This window comes from Gopherus flavomarginatus, chromosome 8, assembly GCF_025201925.1.
Source record: "Gopherus flavomarginatus isolate rGopFla2 chromosome 8, rGopFla2.mat.asm, whole genome shotgun sequence".
In the NCBI taxonomy this organism is placed as follows: domain Eukaryota; kingdom Metazoa; phylum Chordata; order Testudines; family Testudinidae; genus Gopherus; species Gopherus flavomarginatus.
In genome coordinates this window covers 113732517-113753963 of record NC_066624.1, presented here as the reverse complement: position 1 = coordinate 113753963, position 21447 = coordinate 113732517, and the positions used below count along the sequence as shown (strand labels likewise).

The 21447-nt window shown below is 42.9% G+C and overlaps 1 protein-coding gene across 5 annotated transcripts in view; it reads left to right on the top strand.

The window, feature by feature from the left end:
* The window catches only part of ATP13A3 (ATPase 13A3), a 137766-nt gene that overhangs the window by 85602 nt on the left and 30717 nt on the right, over positions 1-21447 (top strand). For all 5 annotated transcript variants that reach the window (XM_050963860.1, XM_050963859.1, XM_050963858.1 and 2 more), the window contains 11 exons: positions 244-316; positions 3668-3799; positions 4850-5029; positions 11882-12039; positions 12803-12991; positions 14170-14231; positions 15008-15158; positions 15670-15786; positions 16900-16917; positions 17027-17180; positions 17304-17424. In XM_050963860.1, the coding sequence (XP_050819817.1) occupies positions 244-316; positions 3668-3799; positions 4850-5029; positions 11882-12039; positions 12803-12991; positions 14170-14231; positions 15008-15158; positions 15670-15786; positions 16900-16917; positions 17027-17180; positions 17304-17424 (1355 nt within the window). The remainder of the gene's footprint in view (positions 1-243; positions 317-3667; positions 3800-4849; positions 5030-11881; positions 12040-12802; positions 12992-14169; positions 14232-15007; positions 15159-15669; positions 15787-16899; positions 16918-17026; positions 17181-17303; positions 17425-21447) is intronic.

Sequence of the window (21447 nt, the reverse complement as noted above, 5' to 3'; positions counted from 1 at the left end):
ACTTCCTTTAACATCTCCCCAGCCATGGGGGGAAAGAGCCACTTCACCTTGAATCGTCCCTTGAGTTCCTTGTTAGCTCCTTCTGCTAAACATAAAGAGCTCTGTGTAAGCTTGAAAGTTTGTGTCTCTCACCAACAGAAGTTGGTTCAATAAAAGATATTCCTTCCCCCATCTTGTCTCTCTATGGATCTAGAAGGCTGTTAGTGCTTCTAATTAGTGACTTGTTCTTTTCCCCCCTTCCAGCAATATATTATGTTACATGACATGGTGGCGGCTCACAGCATTGTCAGAGTTTCTATCAGCAGAGCAAATCAAGGTAAGTTTCCCTGGTTGAAAAGATAAATCTAAAACTGATCCTTAATGAATAGTTTAAAATCAATACAGGTCCTTGCATAGTTCTGTATGATTAAAGTAATTGGGTCCTTGTGATCTCTTAACAGCACTGCTCAGGAAGGGATAGGTGTGACGTTAAAAGTTGGAGACGATAATCTACTTGAGTGTCTTTTTCCAGATGATCAGATCAGCATTTATGCTGGAGCAGGTCAAGACAAGCCCCTCGTGTCCCTCCCCCATTTTCGTTTATCTACCTCTCCATGCATGTAGCTAACATTGCAATATCCTACTTCTGGCCTAAAGGATAAAAATAGAAACCCCACGGGGAGACATTTTCTAGTACCTTTCAGTGAATCAAAGCAGGGCTGTAACCTCCGTTGACAGCCACATTGTCAACTGTTCCAGGTTCTGCTGGCGTTGTTCTCATAACACAAGAACTAGGGGTCACAAAATTAAATGAACAAGCAGCAGGTTTAGGACAAACAAAAGGAAGTATTTCTTCACCCAACGCACAGTCAGCCTATAGAACTCCTTGCCAGAGGATGTTGTGAAGGCCAAGACTATAACAAAGTTCAAAAAAGAACTAGATAAGTTCATGGAGAATAGGTCCATCAATGTCTATTAGCCAGGATGGGCAGGGATGGTATCCCTAGCCTCTGTTTGCCGGAAGCTGGGAATGGGAGATGGGATGGATCACTTGATGGTCCTTCATTGAGTAACAGGTAGTCTTGTTACTTAATGGGGGGCGGGGGAAATAGACAATCTGGAAATGGCAGAGGTTCTTAATGACTTCTTTGTTTTGGTTTTCACCAAGAAGGTTGGTGGTGATTGGATGTCTAACGTAGTGAATGCCAGTGAAAATGAGGTAGGATCAGAAGAGGCTAAAATAGGGAAAGAAAGAGTTAAAAATTACTTGGACAAGTTAGATGTCTTCAAGTCACCAGGGCCTGATGAAATGCATCCTAGAATACTCAAGGAGCTGACTGCGGAGGTGGAAGACAGGAGAGATTCCAGAAGACTGGAAAAGGGCAAATATAGTGCCCATCTGTGAAAAGGGAAACAAGGACAACCTGGGGAATTACAGACCAGTCAGCTTAACTTCTGTTCCCAGGAAGATAATGGAGCAAATAATTAAGCAGTCAGTTTGCAAACATCTAGAAGATAATAAGGTGATAAGTAACAGTCAGCATGGATTTGTCAAAAACAAATCGTATCAAACCAATCTGAGAGCTTCCTTTGACAGGGTAACAAGCCTTGTGGATGAGGGAAGTGGTTGATACACCTCTACCCCTCTATAACGCGACCCGCTATAACTTGGGTTCGCATATAGTACGGTAGCAGCGGGGCTCTGGCGGCGCTTTAAAGGGTCCAGGGCTCCGGCTGCTGCGGGGAGCCCTGCCACCACTACCCTCTGGCTGCGGCAGTGGGACTCGCTGGCGATTTAAAGGGCCCGGGCTCCCCGCAGAGGCTGGAGCCCAGAGCTCTTTAAATCACTGCTGGAGCCCTGCTGCCCTACCGTGGGGTTGCGGCAGTGGGGCTCAGCCAGCAATTTAAAGGGCTCGGGCGCTCTTCAGCAGCCGGATCCTGGAGCTTTTTAAATCACCGCTGGAGCCCTGCCGCTGCTCCCTCTGGGCTGCAGCAGCGGGGCTTTCTGTCGATTGAAAGGGCCCTGGGCTCTGGCTGCTGCGGGGAGCCCTGGGCCCTTGAAATCACCGCTGCAGCCCTGCCACCGCTACCCTGATATAGCGGCATTTCACCTATAATGCGGTAGGGATTTTTGGCTTCCCACAACCGCATTATATCAAGGTAGAGGTGTATGGTATATCTTGACTTTGAGAAAGCTTTTGATACTATATCACATGACCTTCTCATAAACAAACTAAGGAAATGCAACCTAGATGGAGTTACTATAAGGTGATTGGAAAACCATTCCCAGAGGGTAGTTATCAGTGGTTCACAGTCATGGTGGAAGGGCAAAACATGAGGGGTCCTGCAGGGATCAGTCCTGGGTCCCGTCCTGTTCAATATCTTCGTCAATGATTTGGATAATGACATAGAGAGTACACTTATAAAGTTGGCGGACGATACCAAGCTGGGAGGGGTTGCAAGTGCTTTGGAGGATAGGATTAAAATTCAGATTGATCTGGATAAGCTGAAGAAATGGTCTGAAGTAAATATGATGAAATTCTATAGGGACAAATGCAAAGTACTCCATTTAGGAAGGAACAGTCAGTTGCACACATACAGCATGGGCAATGACTGCCTAGGAAGGAGTACTGTGGAAAGGGATCTGGGGGTCATAGTGGACCACAGGCTAAATAGGAGTCAACAGTGCAACGCTGTTGCAAAAGAACCAAACATCATTCTGGGGTGTATTAGCAAGAGTGTTGTAAGCAAGACACAAGCAGTAATTCTTCCACTCTACTCCATGCTGATTAGGTCCCAGCTGGAGTATTGTGTTCAGTTCTGGGCACCACATTTCAGAAATAATGTGAACAAATTGGAGAGAATCCAGAGAAGAGCGACAAAAATGATTAAAGGTCTAGAAAACATGACCTATGAGGGAAGAATTGGGTTTGTTTAGTCTGGAAAAGAGAAAACTGAGAGGGGACATAAGTTTTCAGGTATGTTAAAGCTTGTTACGAGGAGAAAGAAAAATTGTTTTTCTTAACCTCTGAGGATAGGACAGGAAGCAGTGGGTTTAAACTGCAGCAAGGGAGGTTTAGGTTGGACATTAGGAAAAACTTTCAGTCAGAGTGGTTAAGCACTGGAAAAAAATTGCTTAAGGAGGTTGTGGAGTATCCATCATTGGAGATTTTTAAGAGCAGGTTAGGCAAACACCTGTCAGGGTTGGTCATGTAATACTTAGTCCTGCCATGAGTGCAAGGGAATGGACTAGATGACCTCTCGAGGTCCTGTCCAGTTCTGATTCTATGATTACCTGTTCTGTTCATTCCATCTGGGGTACCTGGCATTGGCCACTGTTGGAAAACAGGATACTGGGCTAGATGGACCTTTGGTCTGACCCAGCATGGCCACTCTTATCTGGGGAACAGGAGTCTTGAGCTGCGTTAGGTTCTTTATGTAGCAAATTGTTTGTATTATTTCTGAGGCACCATCAGTGTAAAATCAAGGGTCCATACAGAGTGTTAGCGAATTATTAGCTTAATCCTTTTAAGTTATACTATTAATAATAGAAACAGCGGCATAATTTTTGTAGCCCGGGCCATGGCTACTACATCCATGTAGGATTCTGTTGCAGGTGCTGATTTGCAAGACTTTATTTACAGTCGCAGAAAAAGAGCTTGTTCTTAAATTCTTACCTTACTTTCAGAAATAGAAGAGATCCTTTCCACAGACCTTGTGCCTGGAGACATCATGGTGATTCCATCTAATGGGACAATCATGCCCTGTGATGCAGTACTTGTCAGTGGTACTTGCATCGTTAACGAAAGCATGTTAACAGGTGAAGTAAAATTTACATCCTGGATGGCTGAGCTATGCGACTAAAAATGCTAGTTGGTAAAGTTATGTCATTGTTCTTTTTCTGACTTGCAACTTACCTTATGAGAAGGAATTTGTTTACGTACCCTGAAATGTGTATTTTTATAATGTACTCAAGACAGTATTGATAGTATTTATTCAAATCTTGGCAATATTAGTGTTATTTAATAAGCATTTATATTGTAGTACTGTACTGCCTATAAGCCAACCAGATCAGGGCCTTATTGTGCAAGATGCTAGTCTCTGTATAATTAATGGGATAATGAGGAGGTGTCTTCATCTCACTGTTCTTATTTACCTCTCTTTTATTTTCACTATTTAATTAAAATAGGCATGTTTCTGTTAAGTAAGGAATCTGCAAGCTGAGAGTTTAGGAATTCTCAAATGTGAAGTCTTAAAATGTGAACCGTACTAAAAGATACATCTATAGAAAGCTTTTGGATTGCCTTTCCTTTAGGCAAAATGAGTAGTAGTTTTGATCTGGGTCATGTTTAATTGCTAGAAACTCTAGTATTTTGTTTATAAGTATTGAAATTGCTACATGAATAATTAGCAAGCCGCTGATCAAAACTGGATAAAGGTACATGTAGGAACATATGCTAGCAAAGCTTACTAAAGGTATCCTTGCCTGTATCAAATGACTCTTTACAGCAACAGTTAAATTTATTGTTTGACAGGTTTTTATTTTTTACCTTCTGTACTACAAGCAGCAACATTTTCATGTTTTGCTAACCGGTGTAGTGATTTAGAGGAGGGAAGACTGGGAGCGAGACTCTTGGATTCTGTGGGAGGTCTAGAAGGTTAAAGAATGGGGTAATGGGAATTAGGACTCCTGGGTCTTTCCCCAGCTTTACTGCCTGGCTGAGTTAATTTAAGCAGATCACTTTATTTCTTTGTTATAAAATGGGGATAACACTCACTATTTTAGAAAGTGCTTTGAGAGCTATGGATGAGAAGTGCTTATTATTTGTATTTGATTCGGATGAACTGAAGAACTTTTTTTCTATTTAAGGTGAAAGTGTTCCTGTAACAAAGACTAATCTCCCAAATCCTGCAGAAGACCCAAAAGCAATGGGAGATGAAATATACAGTCCAGAAGTACATAAGCGACACACATTGTTCTGTGGGACCAATGTCATTCAAACCCGTTTTTATACTGGAGAACGAGTCAAAGCCATAGTAGTGAGAACAGGTACAAATTTTAATTGTTCTCACTTATTCGCGTACCGTTTGATTTTTATAGTTATGTCTATCTGCTGCTTTCTACCTTTTGTCGGTTAATTTAGTTGTATTAAACAGATATTCCCCAAAGCATTTAACAAAGTTACTTTAAAAACTTTTATTACAATAGTGCTTGATAATGCGCTGCAGGCTATTGATTTTTCAGCACTGACAAATCAATTAACCATTAGAGTCAAGGGATTTAAAACATGCCCAGAAACATTTACAGTAGCATTAAACTCAGTTTGCAGTAGTGAGAAGTATTGTTTTAAAACTCTGCATAGGATTCCCCAGAAGAACCGTCAGTATGTTGCAAGTCTGTTTCTTACAAAGCAGCCTACCTATAGACCTATGCTTAAACCATAATTCTAAATAGGAGAGGTAGGTTTAGCTTGAATAAAACATTGTGAGCTTTTTAAAGGAGTTTCCCCGTAAAAGCATTAAACCTCTAACAGCTTTTCATCAATGCCTGAATAAGATGCATGGATAGATGATTTTCATTTTTAATATAGGCATGGACTAATCATCTTCTATTCTAATCTTACTGCTGTGTGTTTTTTTAAAACCTCTAACTGATCTATTTTAATCTCATTTCCTTTTTATTTTATAGTAATTTTTTTTCTAGTGGACATATCCCTGGACTACTGTTAAAAAGCAAAAATTATTTTCAAAAGACAAATTCTGATAGAAACACTGCTTATGTTCAGTTTAAATTCTTACTTCTTTTCTGATTCCTTTTGTTTTTCATTCTTGTTGATTTTTGAGTTCTCTTGGTAGTGGAGGATTGGAAGCTGAGGAAGGTCAGTGCAGGTATTTTAAATGTAAACATTCTTAAAATTATATGTGGTTTTCTTTCTGCATGTAAAATGTGTAGTCTGCAAATAACCTCTGGCAAGGGAGCCCAGTAGTCTCACTTCCTGCATTGACTTCAATTTAAAGGCAATATCATAAATTGCCCTTTGTCATGCTGAGGTCCACAGACCTCCATAGTTCTGCATAGTCTATAGTTTAAGCATCATGTTAATTCAAGTAAAACCTAGCTTTGAGTTCTTTCAGGAGGGCCTTAATGTGGATATACCAATGTCCAAGCCAAAAGGTCAAGTCTCTGTAGTATGATGTTACCAGCATGTTGAAGAAAAGGACATTTTGTACGAATCCCAACATTAAATGCTTCCTTAGGGCAACAACCTTATTCCAGACTCACAAGGTCATAGAGCAAAACTTTGAACCTTCATTCTGCCTCTTATGGAATTATCCAGATTGAACCCCTGCCACGAAGTATCCTTATTCTTTCTGTCCATTAAGGACCTCCCAAGAGCTATTGTCTCTGCTTAGATACATTTTTGAAATTAGGAGCTTTCTCAGATTAGACCCAATATTGTTCTTTTAATTCTGACAGGTAGTCCTGTCATAGCACTCATTCCCTGAGTATGTTCAAAAATATTATTTATTTTGAACATCAAAGTTCAGTTCCTAGAAGTGCTGACAGTCTCAGGCTGGAGAAGTGAATTCTCATGTATTGAAGTCTGCTATGTGGGCAAATGTCCACAAGTTCATAAATTCACCAAATTTTACGTATTGGCCATCCAATCTTTAGCCAGTGCCATTTTGAGGCAGACTTTTTCTCCATGCGTTAGGGCCCAGGGGTCACGGGTTTCTTTTCTCACCGCTGGGTCACCTCATTGTGGCATCATTTGGGGAATAGCTGTGACCAGCATGATGCCTCCTTCTGTCTCTGCACATGCAACGGCTTCTCTCATGCTCCAGGAGTTACAGTGCTTCCTCTTTGAGAGTTGGGAAGCTCCTTCTTCATGGCATGGCCTTCCAGCCAGGTCCCTATGTGTCTTCTCCCTTCTGCAGTATCAAAGGCTCTCTGTAAGAATTGTCTCAGGCAGTCTTCCAATTCACTACCCAGACTGTGCCACTTCCCCCATCACTGCAGGGGAACCTAGACCCGCCCTCTACTACAGGTCTTTGTGCACTGTCATAAACCTTGCTGCCATTTCCTACTTCACCTCTACTAAGCTTCCTTCTGCTCCATCTTCCTCAGGGCCAAGATCCCAGGGGTTCTGCTTGTTTTCTTCTTCTCTCTCTAAGCCCAGAGAGTGACTACAGGCTTCCACGCTGCAGCCTCCTCCTGCCTTTGCTAATTGGCCTTATACCAGCCCCTTCCTGCTCAGCTGGCCTCCATCCTCAGTCAGGGATAGCTTATCAAGCCTAAATGTCCCTCAGGTGTGGCCTGTCAGGTTACTTAACCCTTTTAGGCCCACACTCCGTCACACTAGGGGAAGATGGAAATGTATAATGCACCTTGTTTTGAGTTTCCTTGTTTAAAGAATGGTTCTCCTTCCCACCGTGGAGGCACATGACTGCGAAAATCCCATTGGAACAGATCTGTGGACCGAAGCTTGATGAAGAATAGGAAAATGTTCTGTGCTTACATGAACATTTCCTTTCTTTGAGTAAAAAGGGCCAGATGTTCAATCTGCCCTTGTGACAAATAGATGATCTAGATTAGAGATAGAAATAGACAAAGAGTTTGGATTTACTTTGTTAGGTGGAATTCCCTGTGATCCTCCAGTAGGTGAAATTGCTGTGCTTTTTCCTCAAAGTGTAGTTAACAAAATCTATAATTTAGGAAATTAGAATTGAATGAATCTGCCTGTGAGAGCTGTCTCAACTGAAGGGAGCTTCAGCTGGCAGGGGATTCTCATGCAGCCAGTAACTGACAAATGTGGTCTGCCCCCATGCTGAGTGCAGACTGAAGTACCCGCTTAATGGATTTGTGGACTGTGTTGTTGGAAGAAACATCTTCTTAAGGTGGCTGCATAGGGGAGTAAGGTGTTGTAAAGTCCTACCTATTCTCCCTGGCTTACAGGAATCCCTGCTCTGTGCAGTGGGGAGTGTGGGTTCAAAGGAGACACTACTTCCCTGCCTGTACGTTTGGTAGGGGAACAGCTGCAGCTGTGGTTCCACACTCCAAATGTGCTGTCTGATGTAAAGAGGTGAAGTAATCACTGAGTAAGAGGCTGGTGAATATTACATTAATCTGCTTCTGAGCCAGAATGAACTGTGACTTTTTAAAATTCCAGACTTCTTGCATTGCTCCTGGGACATCAGTTACGCATTGTTCCTTATGCATATTGAGATGTAAAGTACTAGCCTCACTCTAAGTATCAGAAGTAATCCAAGGGAGTTATGTATGCTCAGCACCTTTCAGGTTTAAACCCTTAGCATTAACAATTTGTCTTTGAGTTAGTGGCCACACAGATTTCACTCCAGGTGTACATATGCCCCCTGTACCTGAGATCAGATTCCTTTTGAATAGCAATGTCTGTTGTGGCTACACATGTTTTTGTGACCACTCTAGCTTAGGATACATGGAGTAGAGCGGCTTTATCCATCACTCAGTTCCTCTTTAATGCTGTGAGCTGGAACCCTGCGGTATCCATATCCCTCAACCACAGAATGTAGTTTTAGCATAGTTACTGCCATTATGTGACTCTGCCAAGCCCGTACAATCATAGAATATCAGGGTTGGAAGGGACCTCAGGAGGTCATCTAGTCCAACCCCTTACTCAAAGCAGGACCAGTCCCCAACTAAATCATCCCAGCCAGGGCTTTGTCAAGCCAGGCCTTAAAAACCTCTAAGGAAGGAGATTCCACCACCTCCCTAGGTAACCCATTCCAGTGCTTCACCAGTGACCTAGTGAAATAGTGTTTCCTAATATCCAGCCTAGACCTTCCCCACTGCAGCTTGAAACCATTGCTCCTTGTTCTGTCATCTGCCACCACTGAGAACAGCCGAGCTCCATCCTCTTTGGAACCCCCCTTCAGGTAGTTGAAGGCTGGTATCAAATCCCCCCTCATTCTTCTCTTCTGCAGACTCAACAAGCCCAGTTCCCTCAGCCTCTCTTCGTAAGTCGTGTGTTCCAGCCCCCTGATCATTTTCGTTGCCTTCTGCTGGACTCTCTCTCCAATTTGTCCAAATCCGTTCTGTAGCGGGGGGACCAAAACTGGATGCAGTACTACAGATGTGGCCTCACCAATGCCGAATAGAGGGGAATGATCACGTCCCTCGATCTGCTGGCAATGCTCCTTTCTAATACAGCCCAATATGCCGTTGGCCTTCTTGGCAACAAGGGCACACTGCTGACTCACATCCAGCTTCTTGTCCACCGTAATCCCTAGGTCCTTTTCTGCAGAACTGCCACTTAGCCAGTCTGTCCCCAGCCTGTAGCAGTGCATGGGATTCTTCCTTCTGAAGTGCAGAACTCTGCACTTGTCCTTGTTGAACCTCATCAGATTTCTTTTGGCCCAGTCCTTCAATTTGTCTAGGTCACTTTGGACCCTATCTCTACCCTCCAGCATATCTACCTCTCCACCAGTTCTGTGTCATCTGCGAATTTGCTGAGGGTGCAGTTCATCCCATTATCCAGATCATTAATAAATGCTGAGCATTCCCACTATCTTCTTTCCCTGGGAGACAGCGCATAAGGGCGCTGCTCTGTTTGTCTCTTGTTCTCCAAACAGACTCTTAAAAACAGGGAGGTGAGACTTAAGTTGTTCCTGCTTGAAAAGTCCATGGAGTCTCCAACCTCTGCCTCAGAGAAACTCAGCGTGGGTCAGTCTGATCCTGCTTCAGCACCAGCCAGCTGTGGCTCAGCTTCCAGCTTCAGTGCTGCCACCCCCCATGGACCCCCCACCACTCCCCTACCATCTCAGTAACTTCTGAGAGAAGGAGGAACGAGTGCCACTCCAGAGGGGGTCCAGGATCAAGACTCCTTCACCAGCCCTGAGTAAGAGACTTAAAACTTCTCCTGGGGCCTCATTCACCAAGAGTCGCAGCTTGTAGACCCATTCTGGTGCCAAAGAGCACAACAGCACTTTTCACCACCAGCGTCACGTTGTGCTAGTACCATGTTCCCTTGCACCAATTTCCATGCTGAAACCTGCAGCACCCACCACCTCTCCTTCGGGGCCAGTCACAACCTTCACGGTACCAATGGACTTTGCAGCACTGATTGTCTCAGTGCTGGATATTTCGGCACAGATTGGCTGGTCTCATGAAGGGCTTTGATCTATAGGTGCAGTCCCAGAGTCGTCTTGTTTGGAGTGCCTCAGTGATGTTATGTGCAAGCAACCAGACTTTCTCCCCTAATGCACCGGATCCAGCATGGATTCCTGGACAGCTCCGCTCCACTGTTGCTGGAGGCCTACTCTTTTTGATTATCCTCAGATCACAGTGGAGACCCCTCTCCTTCCCATCATATAGGTCTCCATAGGAATCCAGGGACAACTCCATCAGAGGACACAGAAAAAGGACAGGGTTTCTTTTGGGGCTCTCCGTCTTGGTATCCTCCTATGTGCCCTCCACTCCAGTATGCCTATCAGCCCTGGCCCTCAGGTTCTCCCTGGGGCATGAACACTATTCTAAGAAGCCATGCCTTTCCACCTCTGGGACCTCAGCTTAGTCCTCATTGGATTAATGCTGACCCACCATTTGAATCTATGGCAACCTGCTCTTTGTACCATCTTTCCATGAAAGGTGTCTTTCTTATGGCTTGTTACTTGTTACTAAGAGTGTGGGAGAAGTCCAGACCCTCAAGGCAGGTCCTCCATACACCATATGTCACAAGGATAAGATCATCCCTAGGCCTCACCCCAAGTTCCTTCCTAAGGTAGTCTGACTTACATCTCAATCTATCCATCTACCAGTTTTCTTCTCAAACCTCCTTTCACCCTGGGGGAATCAAGGCTTCGAAGGCTAGATGTGGTGAGGGCTTTGCCCTTCAGTTCAGACAGAACAAAATCATTCAGAGCCTCACCTAGACCGTTGCTGGCTTTTGCAGAAAGAGTTAGAGGGCAACCGCTTTCTACTCAGATTATCTAGTAGGTTTTGGATTGTAGTAAGATTTGGTATCAGAGAGCAAGCAAGGATCATCTGGGTCATGTTAGAGTCCATTTCACCAGCTTCTGGTGCTTGCCTGGGTAATACACCAATATCTGAACTGTGTAGGGCTGCTTACCTGGAGCTGAGTTCATACATTTACCTCTAATTATGCCTTGGTTCAAGAATCCATATTGGAGGCCAACTTCAGCAGGGCTCTTCTGCTGTTACTTTGAAAATAGGACTTCTTGAAAATAAGACTTCCCACCTCCAGGTTTGAGGTAACTGCTTGTTAGTCATCTCTAGAGTGGAATCTCTGTGAGCAGTCGCTTGAAAAAAAGAACAGTTACTTACTCTGCAGTAACTATGGTTCTTTGAGATGTGTTGTCCACACAGATTCCATGGCGCCCCTTCTTCCCCACTAATTCAGAATCCTTTCCTCTTGGAATTCTCACTGACTAAGGAACTGAGTGGCTATTGAGGCCACCCTGCCCATTATACCTCCAGCTGCGGTGGACACAAGGGCAGGTGGAGTGCGGGCATGGCCCCAACAGGTACGGCTATTTAAAGAGAATCCAATCTCACGTGCTTATTAACTCATGCATGCCTAGAGTGGAGTTCGTGTGGACAATAAATCTTGAAGAACCAGTTATTCTAGGGTAAATAACAGTTCTATGTGCAGGGTTGCAGCTAAAGTATAAAGACCATCTGAGTGGAACACTGATAAAACTAAATTTGCTCTTCATCTTTTTAATGATTTGATTCTAGAAGTCAGAATTTGCAGATACAGCATGCAGATAGGTTTAGCACTTACAAAATCTGAGGATCAAGACTAGCTCAGGATTTTAGTGTCTCAAAGGCTTTTGGTGCATTCTATGACATTGCCATTGTTTGCATTTTTAATCTGATACCTTAAAATCCCTCTCATTATAGGCTTTAGTACGTCAAAAGGACAGCTTGTTCGTTCTATATTGTATCCAAAGCCAACTGACTTCAAACTCTACAGAGATGCCTACATGTTTCTGCTGTTCCTTGTGGTGGTGGCAGGAGTTGGGTTTCTTTACACAGTTGTCAATAGCATACTAAATGAGGTATGGTTGCCATCTCTCTATCACCCTACTATTTTATTTTAACTGTAGAGGCTGATCGGTGTTTTGTTAGTAGGACTGGGTGAGCTTGTACAAGACAACTTTCTGCAAATACTAAGTCTAATTTTTAAATGAAACCTTTATGGCTGCATTTGTTTTCCGTGAATGTTGTAGCAGACAAATTTACTGACGGGAATGTTCAGCAAAAAAGCAAAATTTAAAGGAATATTAGATGAAAGTGAAATTTGAATTTCTAATCACAAGCATTTGCATCAGAAAATTGATTCTAGAAGTTACTGTGATCCAAAGAAGAAATAGGATACCGTGTGAATTACATCTAATCAAAACGAACTAGATATTGCATAGGCAAAACATTTTACACAGAAATGAGCTACATACCAAGGATCATTCATAGAAATTATTTAGTGAGATTATAGAAAATACAAATTTATCAGATTCGTTGCACATTATTCACTCACCTTTGACTTTTAACTAATATATGGGGGAAGATATCAGAGGCGTAAATATGTAAACCTTTTTGCACTAGATTGCTAAAATTGTATTGTGCAAGTAAAGGTTGTGGCAACATTGTTAACTTTCTGAGCACAGCAGAAGCTACCTGCGATAATCCAGGAAGAGATGAAAGGAGCTTCACCTCTGAAATTTGTGGCCCAATATTACATTACATTTAATGTACTAAGGAGAGACTGGTGAATCTGACAAGCTCTGGATTGTTATTCATTTAGTGTACTCTCTTGAACTCTAGGTTCCTGCTTATATAATAATCATCGAGTCTCTTGACATTATAACCATCACTGTACCGCCTGCACTTCCTGCTGCAATGACTGCTGGGATCGTTTATGCACAGAGACGGTTGAAAAAGATTGGTATCTTCTGCATCAGTCCTCAGAGGATAAATATCTGTGGCCAATTGAATCTCGTGTGTTTTGACAAGGTCAGATACATTTTAAAAATATTTTGCTGGTTATTGGCTGGGAAGTGTTATGTGCAGTTTTTAAAAAGTAGCAGTTATAGTAGTGGCTACAGTGGCATTCATAATCATGATTTAAGGGCTAACTTGTTAAAATAAAAAAACTCTATTCCAATAGCTACAGATCCTAAGTGAATTCATTGGTGGTAGGTAGATGGTAAACATAGAAATAACCCTAGCAAATAGTTAAAAATCTGAGTGGAATGTTCCTCTCCAAGCTCCAGATGCTACTTTGTCAATAGTTCCGAGAAGCTAAGTGTTGTGTGGCGATTGGGTCCAAACTGAAACTGTCTGAAGGCCCCCAAGCTTCAGGAAAATTTGGGTTCAGACTCTGTAGCTCGGCCATATTTCTCATTTAACTTTATTTCAAATGAAAGGCCAAGCTCGTATGTTTGAAGTTGTTCCTTATGTAGGAATAGGCACAATTAAAAATCAGAAATAGTACAAGTAAACACAGCTAGTCTGTCTCTTCCTTTCAGCTAGTACTTAATCCAAAATTCTTTCCCCTCTACATTTTTGTCTAACTCCTTAAACTGTCTGCACAACTGTTTTATTTCTGTTTGGCAGATGTATTCAAAATGGTGTGTTAACTCTGTGTAAACAACTACTGCCATGGCTAACAGTTTAGTTTCAACTCTTCCTCCCCAGCTTGGGCTGTTGCTTCTTTGTCCATCTGTTGTCTTTTTCACTTAGAATTAATTCTGTGTAAAAGTTTCAGAATTTCCTCTTCCTCTTCCACATAATTGAGGGTTGAGGGGCTGTGTGTTCCATCCTGTCCCCATGAGTACAGATAGCTGCTGTTCTTATTACAGACACTGAGCAGTGAATACATTGCACTGGGCCAGTGACAGAGTCATACAATTCTCTTTTACAAAATGAATGTTTCCACAAAGCCATATGCAGTTATCTGCAGAATCCATGAGGAAATGTGCTCTTCTTTCGTTTTGTGGAGATCAGTTAATAAATACCAAATCTATATTTTGGCTGGAAGTAAAAGTGCAACAGTTACTGCTCAAGTGTAACTTTTTTTCATTTTCTGCTGATATTTCTGCTGTATCCCCTGGCCCTTTTCAGAGCCCACCTCGGCTCTGAAGGCTTTTCCTGTTGACACTGACTGTTTTATTAATTTGTTTTTGTGGCAGACTGGCACACTTACTGAAGATGGCTTAGATCTTTGGGGGATCCAAAGAGTGGAAAATGCTCGGTAAGGACAAATGTGTTGCAATATTTGCATGGGAGAGAAGTTTGGTTTCATTATTTGGTACAGGGTGACATGAGAGCAAATATGTAACTGGCCTCCTGACTATGGTGATGAGCATGATATAAGAACTTGCATAAAGTAGAAAAGAAACTGATCTTTTGTGTTCCTCAATGTGCACAAAAAAAGTGACTAGAAAAGGGTAGGTATTAAAATATGATTAAAACTTGGTGGAAAATCCGTGACACTTTGACACAGCTAGAAAATGTGTTAGCTAGCTGAGGGGGGAGAGACCACAATGGAATTATGAACAGAGCACACAAACCATGCACAGTGATTTGTGAGCTTGGTCTATGCACTTGGTTTTGGCTTTATCGTCACTGGCTGGTCAGGCTGTTTTATCTGAGTTAGCATGAACTTGATTTAGGCAACCAGTTTCACTTCCTGTGTAGACAGGCCCCATGTGAAGTTGCATGTGGTCAAACCAGATGTGGTTGACTACTTACATAGTGAGGATGGGGGTTTCAAAGAAGCCAAAAGGGTGTATATGCCTATATCCCATTGAAATTCAATGGGAGCTGGTTGCCTAACTCCCTTAGGCTCTACTGTAAATCCCAGCCTGGAGTCCTAATCCATTCCCTGTGTTGTGTGGAAAGGACAAGCTTCAAAAGACTTGTGTAGCCAGTGCTCTGCTGATATAACCCTTGGGAATGATCTCATAATAAATCATTGTAGCGTAGAGCACATCATCGCTTCTTTGGCTTTACTGTCTTCTGCTTTAGTTTCCTTTTTCCAGAAGAGAGAGCTTGCAATGAGAGCTTGGTGACGTCTCAGTTTGTTGCTTGCATGGCAACTTGTCATTCACTCACGAAAATTGAAGGAGTGCTTTCTGGGGACCCGCTCGATTTAAAGATGTTTGAAGCCATAGGATGGGTAAGTTCATTGGTTCTTTCAAGGGAATCAGCATTTCTAAGTGCAGTAATTTGAAATGTCACATAGTCATATGATATATGATCTGTTATACCCATCCTCAGATTGCAAGATTTAAATTCCTAGATGTGCTACAGTACTGAAGTGTCACTCTAAAGGGAGAGTGTCAAGCCAGAAACTCATCTTTTAAAAATACTTATGTCTCATACGAAAACCTAAATTATTGACACTGAAAGAGTTCTTAATATCTAATGCGCTTTTCTCCAGTCTTGGGAGTGTGGGTCAGTTTCTGGCACAATGTGTGCACCCTTTTTTTAGCTAAAGTTTTTGAACGGACGTTGGCCTATCTGCTCTTTCATTGGTATTTAGTATTGTTGATTCTTAATAGAAATCCTGTCGAGAAAGATAGAGCTCTTGATGTTGACTACTGGAATTTTTGTTGTTTTCAGAAATATAATTGTCTGATGTAAAGTTAGTTAATGAAAAAAGTGAATTAGCTGTTGTTTTCATATAGATTCTGGAAGAAGCAACTGAAGAGGAAACAGCTCTTCATAATCGAATAATGCCAACCGTGGTTCGACCTCCAAAACAGCTTTTTCCAGAATCCAAACCTGCCAAAAATCAGGAAATGGTACAAAATTTCAAGCAAATATAAATCTCTGTTCTGCATGCATTTTGTTCTTTAGCTCATTAGAGGAGTGAAGAGTGGATGCATATTCCTCTCTATTGTGGTCCTGCAGATTTAATCCTAAACAGGATCAGGACTGATGGCTACTTTGAAGGGAAAATATAGGGAGCACTCAGGTATTGCAGGAGTTGGTGATTGGGTAGATGGCACTACTTGACGCCAAATTAATGCATCAGTATGATGATGCTCTGATCACTTCTGGTTGTTTTAAAGATACTATGTTGCTTTTTGGAACAATTAGGTATCCTTACATGGTAACTAGTTTGCCTCTGTATGCTCCCCATGTATTAGCTGCAATATTCTCTTTTTACTTCCTGGCCCTAGTTGTTGAGTGGAGTTGGGAGTGCATTGTTAAACTCATACCATATTTCACAACGGGGTTCTGCATTTTAATTTGTATAACAGCGCTGAATTTATAGCAATAAAGAATAGTACTTAGCAATTCTCTAGCACCTTCAATCCATGAGTCTCTAAGGGTGTACGGGGAGGGTCCCAGAACCCAAACTCCAGCCTGAGCCTGGAAGTCTGCACAACAGTGAAACAGCCCTGCAGCCCGTGCCCTGTGAGCCTGAGTTGGCTGGCATGGGCCAGCCACAGGTTTTCTTTGCTGCATAGATATGCCCCAAACACTTTTCAAACTCTAATGCGTTATACCTCACCACCCGCTGAGGTGGGCAAGTTTTCTCCCCATGTGGAAGAACTGAGGCACAGGGACACACAGCACCTCTGTGGCAAAGCTGGGAATAAAATTCTTATCTATCGATGCCAGGTTCGTGCTTTCACTATTACACCGCGTTTGTGAAGTGCGTTAGGATCATTGGGGGTGAAAGGCACTATATAAATGCAAGACATTAATATCAAACTTGTGAAGCCTAATTACAATACAGTGCTGTTTAAATTTGAAAATCTATCTTGTGGATGCAACTGCCATATCATATTATTCAGATGTATTGCTGATATGATACATATCTGATAATAGCACTGGAAATATAGCTTTGAAATGAGGCTCTGTAATAGATTGTTAGAAACAAAGATTTTTTTGTGTCTCTTTTTTAGGAACTATTTGAGCTCTCGGTAAGTGTGAATATTTTCCCTTTTCCTAAGAAAATGGCTTTTATAAAAATAAAGGGGATAGATATACCCAACAACTCTCCCTCTTTGTTGTATCTGATTAATTGTACAGGCCAGTTATGAGATTGGAATTGTGCGTCAGTTTCCATTTTCTTCTGCTTTGCAACGCATGTGTGTAATAGCAAGAGTGCTAGGGGAGAAGAGAATGGATGCATTCATGAAAGGTGCCCCAGAGGTGATTGCCAGTTTGTGTAAACAAGAAACAGGTAAAGGAATAAACTGACTTTTCTCATAGAGTTCAGATGTGATATGGGCGGTTTTAATAATTCAGTAATTGCCTTTTATTTTATTTTATTTTATTTATTTTATTTTATTTTATTTTTTTAAAGTTCCTGTTGATTTTGAAACCATTTTGGAAGACTACACTAAGCAGGGCTTCAGAGTTATCGCTCTTGCTCACAGAAAATTGGAATCAAAACTTTCATGGCACAAAGTCCAGAATATTAACAGGTAAGAGGGGCTACTGTTAATTGAGAACTAACATATTTAAGACCATTCATACTAAAACATGCACTATTTACATTCTTTGTACTACTTGAATTGCCTGAGGCTGCTTGTTTTGGTTTTACCTAAATTACATCTCCTGTCTAGCTCTTTCTTCTGTGTCTACTCACCTGCAGAACTGTGCAGTGATGTTAGTATCCTGGACATTAGGCAGAGAAGCCTAAGGCAAGCAAGTGTCTTTTGGTGATAAAGTGCATGCTGTGGAAAAGCCCTGACCCTACAGTGTACCATAACTGTTGTGTTGCGGTATCTGATACAGATTAACATGACAATCCCTACTTTCTTCTTAAATATAAGTATATTTATGTAGCAGAAGGTAACGCATCCATTAAAGAGTCACTGGATGTGGTGTTCCTGACAACAACCAAACATGGAAGACATAATGAGGATTGTGAACCTGATTCTACACACTGTTGCACAAGGTCTGCACTCTATTTGAGTAAGGGAGTTACAGCAGCTCAAAGCTGATGGACCAGAGTAGAGAATCAGACTTCATGTTTCAGATGTGGAAGAATCAACAGAAGCAACTGAACATTCACGAAAAACGCCAGTGTCTTGCATACTTCCATGTTGTTCTGTCACAGAAGTGACAGAAGAAAATAATGAAAGTATGGTAGATCATGTGTCTATTTAGAAACCTCCAGAGTTCTGTGATCATCCCCATTTATTACCTGCACCTTTCCATGTAAGCTTCCTGGGAAAGTAATTAAAGTTGTGGCTTTGAAACAAAGACACAAATGTGGCTATAATTCTAATGACTTTCAAAGTATTCCATAAGATGCTCTGTTTGTAAAGCCAAAATTCAGTTTAGTTTCTTCCCTGAGAAATACTTTCTAGACATGGATATTTTTTAAAAAGCTGCTGCTGCTGCTGCTGCTTCTTCGAGTAATATCCCTGTGGGTGTTACACTTTGGGTGTTCGTATGCCTTTGGAGTCCTTGATTGGAGATTTTCCATTAGCGGTGTATGTTTGGCGCACATGAGGTCTGTGCAGCCATGTGCTGCGCACTGCAAGTATATAGGGCTCTGTGGGTGAACTGCCCTCCATTTCTTCTCTACTGCCTCTGCCTGAGACGGGCTCTAGTGTGTCCACTGTTGGCATGCCTCAGGGCGTTTTATTGTTGATGTGTAGTTAGTTTAGTGTTTAGTTAGTGTTAGTTGCTGTTATTATAGAATTAATTAGATACTAGTGAGAGTTGTGGGTATTTTCCTCTCCCTTTCCCCCCTTTTTTGGAGGGAGCTTGTTTGGTCTGGTTGGCATACCTGCCTTGCCGGTTTTCAAACACTGCCTTTCTTGTTGGGAGGCCGTCTCAGTCAGTGATGGCCACTCTAAGTGTGTGTGTTGCTTGGGAGAGTTCCAGAAGGGTAACTTTTGCCTGGCTCTCAAATCCTAGAGCACAGAAGAATTGGGAGACCAAACTGAACCTTCCGATGATGGAATGCTCCCTTCAACCTGCTTCTGAGTATGTCAGCAGATCCCTGCATACATCTGTTTCCGGACAGACCCAGGGCTCCTTCAACCTTGTCCCAGGTCTCCCACCACAAGAAGCTGGCTCCCAAAAGGCCTCAGTCCCCTGCTAAGTCTGCGGTGTCAATCTTCGACCTCTCAGTTTGGTACCATGGAGATGAATGACTCTTCTTCCGGTACCAGTGGGGCTGGGAGATGCCAGAGCACTTCAGAGAAGTATGGCACTAGCAGGCCCTGGGGTACTGTGTAGAAGGACAGCAAGGCCCAGGGCATATACTCATCTAGAACAGCACCGTCTATATCAGACTTTTTAATGGTGCCTTCACACTCAGCTCCATCAGTACCAGCAAAATCACAGTGCCAGACACCTTTAGCCCTGCCGCCTACGTGCTCCAGATCAACAGTACCATCCGCCTCAACTGCTGCATCAATCTCAACCCATTTCGCACAGGATAAGTCTGCTACTCCCAGGATGTGTCAGTGTTAGGCAAGCTGGTGTCCCCTCGGCTTATGTGTACTGAACAGCTCTTGGCACTGAGACCCTGGTGTCTGGATTGCCATTGCTTCCGGGTGCCACAAGATTCTCTGCCATTTTCTGTTGCCGGGGGGGGGGGGGGGGGGGCATTGGAGGACATTGAGGAGGATGAAGGAGACATTCAGTCAGTCCTCCCCTTTCACTGTGGGGTTCCCTCCACATTGTTTCAGGAACCCATCCTTCAACAAGGATTCTTCCCCACATCTGGGATTGTGGGATCAGTCCTGGGTACCATCCCCCCGTTATCTGGGCCTGTCAGTGGGCATGCTGGGATCCTTGGGCAGTGCATAAGTAGCAATTTGCCAGACATCTGGGTCGCACTGGGAGATGAGTTACACAGTCTCCACCACCAAACCCCCAACACGAGGAGTCCTTTGAAAACAAGAGGCCAGGACAGACAAAGGCTACCCCTCAAACTCCTATTTTGTCTTCATCTCTGGACAATTCAGTCATGCCTCCGTTACCATCGATGGCCAACAGTTTTCACCAGTTCCAGGACCTTCTGAAGAAGATGGCTGACACCCTCCAGTTACCTCTTGCGGAGGGTAAAGACTCACAGCACAAACTCCTGGACATTCTACAGTTGACAACACCCACCCGAATTGTGCTATCCATTAATGAAGTGCTTCAGGATCCAGTAAAGACTGTGTGGCAAACTCCTTCCACTGTCCCACAAACTGGTAAACAAGCAGATAAGAAATATTATGTACTCCCCAGGGACTCAGAATTTTTGTTTTCCCATCCCCCATCTAATTCCCTGCTGGTGGATGCCATAAATGAGCAGAGTAACCAGTATTACTCCAGGTCTACTCCTTATGATAACAACCTGAAGAGTTTAGACCTTTTTGGCAAAAAGGCCAATTCATCCGTGACCTTACAATTTCGGATTTTAAACTATCAGTCAGTTTTGCAGTCTATATTGATCATCTTCCACAGGAGCATAGAAAGCACTTCCAGGCCATCATTAAGGAGGGTCAGTTATTAGCTGGAGCCTTTCTCCAAGTGTCCTTACATGTCCCAGACACTGCCACCAGAACTATCTCCAAAGCAGTTGTCATGCAACGGACATTGTGGCTCCAGCTGTCAGGGTTCCCAAGAAAGCTTCAGAATACTGTTGAGCACCTGCAGTTTGATAGTCAGAAGCTCTTCTTGGGGACTATGGACAAGTCTCTGCACACACGGAAGGACTACCGGGCCATATTGATGTCCTTGGTAGATACATTCCTATGAACAAGAGGAGATTTAGCAGGTCTCAGACTGCACAGAAACTGTGCCGAGCCCAGTTCTCTGGATTTCACAGAATCACTGAACCCTTTAGAAAGAGACAAATTCCAGAGGCAAAGAGCATCCCAGCCCCTTCAGTGAGTACCCAGTTATCATTGAATCAACAGTTTGGGTTGGCTGAGGGTTGACCCCTCCCTCACCTCTAGGTTGCAAGCTGCAAACTTTTGCCATCACTGTTGGATCTTTCCCATCTCCAACAGGCCTGGCAGCATATTAAAACAGACAAGTGAGTCGGGGACCCCACTTATAAGACTATACAGAGTCAAGAGGTATACTCGCTCCATCATTTAGGAGTGACCGAACTGGTCCCATCCCCTCACGTGGGGGGGAAGGGTTTTACTCACAGTATTTTCTCATGCCACAGAAGGACAGGGAGTTGAGACCAATCTTAGAACTAAGATGACTGAACAAATTTGTAAAGTCTCAAAAGTTTGGGATGGTGATTCTGGCAGTTGTTATCCCTTCTCTAGAAGCAGGAGAATTGTTTTTTGGCGCTCAGTCTACAGACACCTATTTCCCTACTGCAATACATTCTGCACAGAGGAAACACTATGGGCCAGGATCATTTTCAATATCGAGTGCTTCCTTTTGGTCTCTGTTCAGCCCCAAGGATGTTCTCAAAGGGTCTAGCAGTAGGCGCTGCCTACCTTTGGCAAGGAGTAATTTGATTTTTCCCATATCTC